The sequence below is a fragment of the Chelonoidis abingdonii genome, chromosome 7, assembly GCF_003597395.2.
Source record: "Chelonoidis abingdonii isolate Lonesome George chromosome 7, CheloAbing_2.0, whole genome shotgun sequence".
NCBI lineage: Eukaryota > Metazoa > Chordata > Testudines > Testudinidae > Chelonoidis > Chelonoidis abingdonii.
Window position 1 is genome coordinate 560949 of NC_133775.1, and position 10867 is coordinate 571815.

The following is a 10867-nucleotide window of genomic DNA, read 5'->3' on the forward strand; positions in this document are numbered from 1 at the left end:
CTGATGGAAAGACCAACTGCTTTGACGGAAAGAAGATAGTCAAGAATAAGGGGAATACCTGCAGCTTCTGGGGATATAAGTTGCTGTGTCCAGACAGAGAAACACTTCCACTTGGCTAAGTAGCCTTTCCTAATGGAATCTTTTCAACTATTAGTAAGGATCCTTTGCATGGCTTCAGAGCAGAAATGTTCTAGAGTTGATGCCCATCCAAAAACCCATGCCTGAGATGGAGTGCTTGGGGGTTGGAATGCTTGATTCTGCCCTTCCTCTGCGTCAGGGTACTGGAAAAGGGCTGAATATTGATCTATGACAAAGATGACTGGAGTATGAGACTCGGGAATCAAAACTGTCTGGTCCAGTTGGGGGCAATGATGACGACTCGTGTCTTGTCCTGATGAATCTTCCACAAGACTCAAAATGGGAGTGGTAAGGGAGGGAAGGCCTAGTTCACATGATGTGACCGCAGAAGGAGAGTGTCACCCTACGAATGAAGTCCTAGGGAGCCTCTGGAGTACTATATGTTACACTTCCTGGTTGTTTGAGAGGTGAACAGGTCTGTGGTGGGGGTTCTCCATACAGCAAAAATATTATTTATCATGGAGTCATGTAGCTCCCACTCATGGTTGATAGCAAAGCGTCTGCTGAGCGTGACCATCAGCTCATTTTGATTCCCTGCAAGGTAAGCTGCCAAAAGCTTGATCTGATTGCTGATGCACCAATTCCATGGATTGACTGCTTCTGCACATGGGGATGGATCTCACTGCTCCCTGCTTGTTGATGTAAAAGATGGTTGTCATATTGTTCGATATTACCAAGACATGGGGACATTGTATGAATAGGAGAAAGGCTTTGCAAGCCTCTGATTGTCCACAATTCCATAATGTGCATATACTTCCTGGTCTCTCAGGATGTTCAAGTGCCCTGTGCTGTATGACTGTCCATCTGGGCTCCCCAGCCTAAGAGAGAGACATCTGTAATGATCACTGTGCCTGGTGAGAGGGAAGGAAGGGAACACCTACGCATATTTGGTGGGATCCTTCCACCACAGTAGAGATGATTACTGTGGTGGGAACTATTGCTCTTGTGTTCATGGACAGTTTGTTTGATGAGTACACTGTCTGAAGCCATGCCTGTAGGCAGCAAAGATGGAGTCTGTCAAGCGATGTGATGTAAGTGCATGAAGCCGTATGTGCCGAGAGAGAGAGAGAAATTTTGGTTGATGTTCAAGGGCTGTTTGTGACCTGATCCATAAGGTAATTCATTGCTTGGAACCTGTCCATTGGCAGGTAAGCCCTGGCCGTGACTGAATTTAGGGACACCTTGACAAAGTCTAAAGTCTGTGTTGATATTAGGCCGGCAGACACTGCCTTCAAAATTCTCCAACTCTGGGTGCATGGAGCACATGTGTACCCACAGTGGAATACACAGAAGGGCTAGCAATTGCAGAAAAATCTGTTATTGGATGGAAGAGTACAAGGAAACAATGGGACAACACGACTCAGTACGCCGGACAGTGGTCTCAGCACACCAACAGCCTAACCTTAGTCAATTTTTTTGTAGGCTTCACGGCAAAGGAGTTTTAAGGAGGCATTTGTAGGACAATAATGAGGTAGCTTTGTAGATGTTTACGGGGAGCTCCTCCTAAGCCTGAGGGGCAGCACAGGAGAAAGCATGAATATGTTTGTTTGAAAATCAGAATGGATATAAGCAGGGCAAGACAGCATTTGTCAAGGCCACGCAGAAGGATGTGGCAATAATCAAGAGAACGTGGATGACAGTTTTAGCTCTTTGGGTGGAGAGAAAAAGGCCTTATCTTAGAGATGTTATGTAGAAAGATTTGGCAAGATTAAAACATAGTCTGGATGCAAGGACTTAGACAGGGGTTTGAGTCGAAGATGATGCCCAAGTAATGGGCCCAATGACAGGTGGGCAATGGTGTTGTCATAGAATGTCAGGGTTGGAAGGCACCTCAGGAGGTATCTAGTCCAACCCCCTGCTCAAAGCAGGACCAATCCCCAACTAAATCCACAGTGATCAAGTAAGCAGGCAGTAAGGAGGACATGGGGGGAAGGTCAGAAGCTGTTTTAGCCATGTTGAGCATGAGCTGATGGCTAGACATCCACGAGGAGCTGTCAGAGACAGGCCAAGATTTCAGTCTGGACAGAAGGAGACATGCCTGGACCAAAGGTAGAACTGAGAGTCATCAGCATCCAGATGGTAGTTGAACTTGTATTTGTGGATGAGATTACCCTGTATAGACGTGTAGAGGGAGAAGTGGACCAAGGGCAGAGCCATATGGAGCCACCATATAATGTTGGAGTGCAGATGAGGATCCCCCTCCAAAGGGCATGTTGAATGTGTGACTAAAGACGTAGGAGGAGAACGAGGAAGAGGCAAAATCACCAAAGCCAAGGGAGGACAGGATTTCCAAAAGAAGAGCATGGTTGATAGTGCCAAAGGTGGCTGACAGACTGAGGAGCTTTGTCTAGGAAGAGGTTATTAGAGACTATAGCAAGAGTGCTTTCAGTGGAGTGTATGGGCGGAAGCCAGATTGGAGAGGGCCTAGGATGGAACTCCAGACAGCAAGTTCTACACTTTGTTTTAGGACGACAGACAAGATGATGAACAGTGGTCCCTGCTGGCCCTGATAATCTATTATTTTAGACAGTGTGTTCAATGAGCTTTCTAGATGGAAGGGAAATGGGGCAGTAGTTGGAGACACAAGTGGGGCCAAGCGAGGGTTTTTTAAAATAGGAAAGGCTAAAGCATGTTTGTATTGTGAGAGGAAAGAGCACGAGGAGAGTGAGAAATTACGGAGAAGAGTGAAAGTTGGTGCGAGGAAGATCAGGACATGGGATGGGATCAGGGCAAATAGAGACCTTAGAGGTGCGTAGATAACAGAACATTTGTGCTTCTGTTCCTGCAGCTCCCTCTGCTGTGACCCTCACAACACGGCATCTTGAAGGGTGGTACAGGGTTACTCATTTTCCCCTTAGATGGATTTTTTTTCATTCTAGGACTGGTGCCTGGGGAATAGCTATTTGTGAGTTTCACAGTAAATAAAAATTATGCTGCTCATGGTAGGGAGTGTTCTGTCCAGGTCAAACCCAACAGCAACTCCTGGATTCAACCTCAGTATCAGTACTCAATAGAGAACAAGATGTCATATAAATGGCCAGCTCCATGCCATGTTTAGAGGCAAAGCTGTTCTACAGCCATTCCCAAAGAGAAATGAGAATCAGGCTGCGAGGCTCCTTGGAACCTGCACACAGACAGCAGTGGTCACACTTGGCATGGTACAGGGTCTTTATTCAACAATGGGAGGCAGGGGAAAGGGAGGAGGCAGTGCAACCTTCATGCACCTCCTTACACAGAAGCCAGGAGAAGAGTTTTCTCTGAAGCCGTTCAGGTTCTACATTTGGATGAATAAAGAGTATGGGTCCTCCAGGCCAGACCAGGTGGGAGCCAGACTTTCCCTTGTCTAGGAAGCTCCCACCCCAAGCATGTGGCCACCAGCAGCTATGCACAAACCCTCCAGCATGGAATAAAACCAGATGGAGGAGACAGCCTGGAGCTCACAGGAGGGGAGAGCCCACCCAGAAATCTCTCTGCTGGGGATGATGAGTGGAGGCTTGAGGGGATCTGACAGGCATGGAAGGAAATCTTCTAGTGGCAACTGACAGGAAAAATGCTGGTGTTGTGTAGTCAGCCAGGATGAGGCTCCTCTCTGCTCATCTCTGGTATGGATGCATTGAGGCAGATTTGATGTTGGTTTTTATGCCACTGGGTATCTTACCTAGAGAAGAAAAAGGAGTCATGCAGTCACTTGAAAAGAGAAAGGGTCTATGCAGGACAGCACCACATCAGTGCAGAAATAGCCCTATTGGGAGCCATTCAGTCCCAACCCCAAGCTCCAGGGCAGGATGGTTAGAACATAAGAATGGACACACTGGGTCAGACCAATGGTCCATCTAGCCCAGTATCCTGTCTGCCGACAGTGGCCAATGCCAGGTGGCCCAGAGGGAATGATCAGAACAGGGCCATTATCAAGTGATGCTCTCCTGTCATCCAGTTCCAGCGTCTGTCCCATCCTAAACAAACTCTTCTCTTTTCCTTACGGGTTACACCCTTCCTCACATTTGCAGGCAGGGAGGTTTGCTACCATTGGTCAGTACTTTGACTAAGCCATACATTACAATTTGTTCTTCTACAGCACTTGCCGCTTCACAAGGATCTGAGAGCATTAATAACTAACACTACACTCGGTCTTCCTCAATATTAATTTAGGGTTAAGGCTGCTGCTCAAAGGTATTTTCCATCAACACTATCATTGCACATCCAGGAACTCACCAGTAGGCAGAGTTACATCCACGTTAGCCTCAGTTAACACCTCCTTCCCCAAACTTCATACTTACCATCCCTGGATTCTCTGGCAGCTTCAAGAATAATTTAGAAAATTGAGGTTTTCAGTGAACTAAATAGGCGCATGAGTAATTCAATCAGCTCAGCTTTCCTTATGATATTTAATTCAGTTGTTTCTGGGCTGCCCTAAATTCAGTGTTGTGTGCTACAGAATTCTGTATTGACACTACATTGTCATTTCATTGCCAAAGCTGTGGGTGGAAGTGGAGGTGTTAGCAGCTGGGCCCCCCACACCCTTGGAGTAACACATTAACTAGAGGTTTCTGCTAACAGGACCAACTATGAAATCGCTAACAACGCTGAAATTTACATTGTCATTGTCAGGGTTCATAATTATCACCCCACTGAGATAAATGAGGCCATTCTACCTCTCTGGGCCATTGTTTCAGGCGGTTTGCTGACCCCAGCAGACACACTGCACTGGGTATGCTGGGTTATATTTCAAAGGATTCCTTCACAACCATAAGGGCTAGAAATGTGCGTTTTGAATAAAGCTGAGTTTCTGGAGGACACTTACACATCACAAATCCATGGGCCTGGAGTGGATCCTAGCACCAAACTTAGCCAGAGTCTGCAACTACGTAACTCCCGGCTGCTTTGAGCATCCACAGCACTCACTTTCTATTGCTCGGAGTCATGCCAAGGAGTGCCTTACCGCTGACTTCGGCATTTCTGGCTAATGACTGATATGACAATCAAGGTCCAAACACCCCGGGGCAGAAGGGGAGTGAGGCACTGATTTACAGAACAAGAATACCGCATGCAAAGTATATTGGGTAACATCTTCTATCACAGCCTGTCATGTTCTGAACGTGATGGTCATAATGAAATAGGTATACAGACTGGTTATGACTCTAAGTATTTTTATCTATAGAAGAGTGTGCTAATAACCTGTACTACAACTTCAGCTCCACCTCACAGCAAGGAAGGGCACCTCCTAAGGCAAGTGGCTCCATGTAATCATCATGGTCCAGCCCAGGAACAGATAATGAAGAATGATGAGAGTTAATGGGGAGACATTGAGACATTCCCTGCTATCACCTCAAGAGGGAATTTCCCCAATCTGAATAACCATGAGTCACCATGGTTTTGGGGGAGATCCCTTTAAAAAGGAGGCTTTAACCCAGAAACTGAGGGACACTTCTAGGCAGGAAGCTGTCAGTGAATGCCAGGTTCCACCCATGTATTAAGAGAATATAGGTTCATTTCACAGTTTGTGTCCCTTTGTTGACTCCAGCTCTGAGTTGGTATTTTATGGCAGTTTGGATCGTATTATGGGTTAACCCAGATCCCCAAGATACCACAGTCTACTCAGCTACACCCTGGTGTCCTCCACAACCCCACATCCTGGCACTTATTGTAACTCCGTGTGTACGGTTATTCAGCCAGGTCTAAAGTTGTGGGAGTATCAGAGCCATGACAAACTGAATTCTTCTGTTAAGAAAACAGCATCAAATGGAAATAAGATGCAAACAGTGAGGGTAACTAACCTCGAGAACAGGTTCCCAAGGGACATAAGCAAGTTCTCCATCACCTGGTATCTCATGACAGAGTTTCTGTCTAAAAGATCTGCTCTAGCTCAGCCACAGGGTACTGGGCTGGAGACAGGAGTCTCTGGCCTGTGCTATACAGGAGGTCAGACTAGATGGTCATAATGGTCCTTTTTAGCCTGAACACCATGAATCTGTGAACAGTTCCCATAATATCTAGATTTTAATAATGAGAGGTGTCCCTCAAAGCCAGGTCTCTCCAGTTCCATGCTACGTATGCTCTGCTCTCCCTGTCCTGAGCCCCCACCTTCCCCCAAAGAGGTCTCTATCAAAGCCAGGTTTCCCCAGCTCCATACCGCGTATCCCTCTGCTCTTAGAGCCAGCTCTCCCCAGCAGCACAGCGAGCGTGGTGCTTGGGGTAGGACTGCTGATGTCCCACTTTTTCTCCCCACACACCAAGCACTCTTGGGTGTTCTTATTTACCTGGCTGGCCTGCCTGTGACATCTGCACTCCTCCAAGCATTGGCTGCTGTTGGCTAGAAGCACCTGACATCTGGACCTGCTGGATGCCTGAAGCCCCTGCTATGATGGCACCAGCACCTGGCTGACTTGCTTGGACAGGTCCCCCTGAGCCTGGAGGCCTCCGGTTTGACAGCCCTTTTCCAAATGCCACGGCTGCCACCAGTGCATTGGTATCAGCAGGGTTAAAAGTCTGCTTGTTCTGCCGTAAACCTGCAGGGAAAGAGAAGATTTCTGGAGCATTTCAACAGCCAAGCCATTGCACACTTCCCAGAAGACAACCTGGGCTCACTACTGTCCTGAGTCTGTAACAATGAACTTGGTGTGGATACCAGTAGGTGAAACTGAACAAGGATGGGCCAGCGTGCTAGTGGCACTCAGGAGACTGGGGCTCTATACCCCTCAAGGACTCCTTGTGTGACCTTGTGCAAGTCAGTCTCTGTGCCTCAGTTCCCAATCTGTAAAACAGAGACAATAGCCCTGCCCTGCCTTACTAGGGTGTAAAGTTCACTAAAGACTGTGAGGTGCTCAGACACTATGGGACATCTACGATACACCCATGAGGCCCCTTTCTCCAAGATGCCATGCTGTGCACTGGCAGATAGCTATGGAATAAGACAGCCCAGCCAACCCGGGCTGTTGGAAAATCAAACTTTCAAGAACTGAACATATGTGGGTTCAGGTAACAGAGTCATGCTGTGCATGATCAGTACATGTTGGCCATGGATACTGGAAATACCTAAGATCTGTTTTTAAAAACAGTAGATTTCCTGTATAGATAAAAACTAATTTCCCCATGCTAATTTCCCCCTACTGTTACTCACACCTTCTTGTCAATTGTTTGAAATGGGCCACTCTCATTACCACTACAAAAGTGATTTTTCCTCCTGTTGATAATAGCTCATTTCCACTTTTAATTCAATTGTCTCATTAGAACTGACCCCCCACTTGATAAGGCAACTCCCATCTTTTCATGTAAACTTTGAAATGGGCCACCCTGATTACCACTACAAAATTTGTTAGTCTCTAAGGTATATATTCTGCCTATTGTATTTTCTACTCCATGCATCTGTAGTAGGCAGAATATATATACACAGTACTTTTATTTGGGCATAAGGTGTCACAAGTACTCCTCGTTGTTTTAACTTTAGAACTGAGACTCCTAATGGTATATAAAATGGTTATTTGCCTGTTCAGTAACTGCTGCCCTTCACCATGTGTTGCACAAGTCCATTCCACTTCAGGGTGAGCACGTGTGTTCACGTGCACCAAAACCAGAGCTCTTTTTCCCATACTAGTACCCATAAAGCAGCGCATGCGCTATCCACATGCTTATAATAAAATAATAATTGGAGATATACCCATCTCCTAGAACTGGAAGGGACCTTGAAAGGTCATTGAGTCCAGCCCCCTCCCTTTACTAGTAGGACCAAGTACTGCCCCAGATCCTTAAGTGACCCCCTCAGGGACTGAACTCACAATCCTGGGTTTAGCAGGCCAATGCTCAAACCACTGAGCTACCCCTCCCCTATCCTTGTATTGCTTGCCAATGGTATAAAAGGATAGAGCTGAGCTGAGCTGAGCTGACCTTCCCTCAGTTCCTTCTTACTGGAAAATAGTAAGTTGGAGTCTAATATAGAGGGTAGAAGTGTGGGTCATGGAATAGATGCGTGCAATACAGCTCATAGAACAATTGTTACAGAACAGGTAACTTTTTTTTTTTTTCTTCAAGTGATTGCACATGTCCATTCCACTTCAGGTGCAGTGCAGGAAGGAGGAAGGTTTCAGAGTCTATCTGAACAAGAACTGCAATACAACTCGTACAGATCTGACATCTTTCCTTGATGCTTGCACTTAAGATGGAAGAATCCCATTCGCTGTTACAGACTAGGGACCGAATGGCGAGGAAGCAGTTCTGCAGAAAAGGACCTAGGGGTTACAGTGGACGAGAAGCTGGATATGAGTCAACAGTGTGCCCTTGTTGCCAAGAAGGCTAAGAGCATTTTGGGCTGTATAAGTAGGGGCTTTTCCAGCAGATCGAGGGATGTGATCATTCCCCTCTATTCGGTATTGGTGAGGCCTCATCTGGAGTAGCGCGTCCAGTTTTGGATTCCACACTATGAGGATGTGGAAAAATTGGAAAGAGTCCAGCGGAGGGCAACAAACATGATTAGGGTGCTGGAGCACATGACTATGAGGAGAGGCTGAGGGAACTGGGATTGTTTAGTCTGCAGAAGAGAAGAATGAGGGGGATTTGATAGCTGCTTTCAACTACCTGAAAGGGGGTTCCAAAGAGGATGGATCTAGACTGTTCACAATGGTACCTGATGACAGAACAAGGAGTAATGGTCTCAAGTTGCAGTGAGGAAGGTTTAGGTTGGATATTAGGAAAAACCTTTTCACTCAGAGAGTGGTGAAGCACTGGAATGGGTTCCCTAGGCAGGTGATGGAATCTCCTTCCTTAGAGGTTTTTAAGGTCAGGCTTGACAAAGCCCTAGCTGGGATGATTTAGTTGGGAATTGGTCCTGCTTTGAGAAGGGGGTTGGACTGGGTGGCCTCCTGAGGTCCCTTCCAACCCTGATATTCTACGATTCTATGAAAATACTATGACTCAAGTACATATTTTCACGTCCAGGTTGTAGCCCTGCAAACGTCACTTATAGGCACCTTACCCAAGGAATGCAGCTGATGCTGCTTGAGCTCTTGTAGCAATGAAGGTTACCCACTTGTAACTGGAGTTCTTCAAGATGGACCCTGCATATTGCCACCCATGGGATATGTGGAGTGACCTGGGGTATCACTAGCTCTTTACTGAATAGGCTAGCCAATTTAGTCAATTTTACATATCGTCTTTAGAAAACTACAAAGGTTATTGAGATTCACAGTGTTAAGAGGAAACCACACAACAAAGGTGCTGCCATCTGGGAACTGGTTATCCTAAGAGCTTTGATTTCTTAGATCAGTGGAAATTATACCAGAGCTAAAACACAGAATTCAGCTGAGTGAAGCTATGTTTGTTTTTACTCGGGTACATACCTGCTAAACCATAGCACACATGCTACAATCCTCTGACAGATCCTGCTCAGGGAAGAAGCTCAGGCTTCACCATGATGAGTGGGTTCCTCCACCTCTTACTGTAATAGTTATATCGGCCGCCTCCAAAACAGGTTGGGGAGTGTGTCAACAATCTACTACTATAAATATGTATTTGGCGTTTAAACTTCATGAAAGCTATGGAATATTATATGCATTCTTTTCACTTATCTGTATCCTGTTATAATGTAATGGCAAACATTTACATTCTCATTTATTTAGTGGAAGAAGTATGACAAAGATGCCTTGTATAATGCAAACAAAGCATTTTAGCAGGGAAGTACTAATTAGTGTGCATTTGAAGGCAAGTGGTAATTGTGTGTGATAATCAGCGATCCAAGACCCTAAATAGACTCTGGGTGGTGACCCTGTCAGTTTGCTTTCTGTAAGAAGCAACCGTAAGTATGGATTCAGGGAAAGATTCTGCATCTCTAGCCTGTTTGGACTGGATGCAAAGCAGGGGTCCCAGAGAATCTGGCACCTTGAAAAGACCGTTGGGAAGCTGGCAGTTTGTTACATCACTGCCATCGTTTGGAGTTACCAGACTGTGGGTATGTCTACACTACGGGATTATTCCGATTTTACATAAACTGGTTTTGTAAAACAGGTTGTATAAAGTTGAGTGCACACGGCCACACTAAGCACATTAATTCGGTGGTGTGTGTCCATGGTCTGAGGCTAGCATCGATTTCTGGAGCGTTGCACTGTGGGTAGCTATTCCGAAGCTATCCCATAGTTCCTGCAGTGTCCCCTGCCCCCTGGAATTCTGGGTTGAGATCCCAGTGGCTGATGGGGCAAAAATCATTATAGCAGGTGGTACTGGGTAAATGTCGTCAGTCATTCCTTCCTCCGGGAAAGCAATGGCAGACAATCATTTCGCGCCGTTTTTCTCTGGACTGCCCTGGCAGATGCCATAGCACGGCAACCATGGAGCCCGTTCAGCTTTTTTTTTTTACTGTCACCATATGTGTACTGGATGCCGTTGACAGTGGCGATATTGCAGCGCTACACAGTAGCATTCATTTGCCTTTGCATGACAGCAGAGACGGTTATCAGTTGTTCTGTACTGTCTGCTGCGCCATTTGAGATGACCGTTATCTGTCGTTCTGTACTGTCTGCTGCTGTCATGGGGGCCTCTGGCTGAGGTCGGCCGGGGGCGCAAAGACAAAAATGGGAATGATTCCCCGAGTCAATCCCTCCTTTATGGTATCTAAAAATAGAGTTAGTCCTGTCTAGAATATGGGGCAAGTGTACTAGAGAACCAGTGTATCAGAGAACCAGAGAGCACAGCTGCTCCGTGTCAGATCCTGCAGAAATGATGAACTACATGCCATTAACGGGGG

At 46.3% G+C, this 10867-nt stretch overlaps 1 protein-coding gene across 2 annotated transcripts in view; it reads right to left on the minus strand.

Moving 5' to 3' along the window:
* Positions 1 to 3288: 3288 nt before the first annotated feature.
* MED8 (mediator complex subunit 8) overlaps positions 3289 to 10867 on the minus strand; it is a 27545-nt gene continuing 19966 nt past the window's right edge. For both annotated transcript variants that reach the window (XM_032794433.2, XM_075067550.1), the window contains exons 6-7: positions 6396 to 6644; positions 3289 to 3796 (exon numbers count right to left, since the gene is read on the minus strand). In XM_032794433.2, coding sequence (XP_032650324.1) covers positions 3732 to 3796; positions 6396 to 6644 — 314 coding nt within the window. In that variant the 3' untranslated portion in view covers positions 3289 to 3731. The remainder of the gene's footprint in view (positions 3797 to 6395; positions 6645 to 10867) is intronic.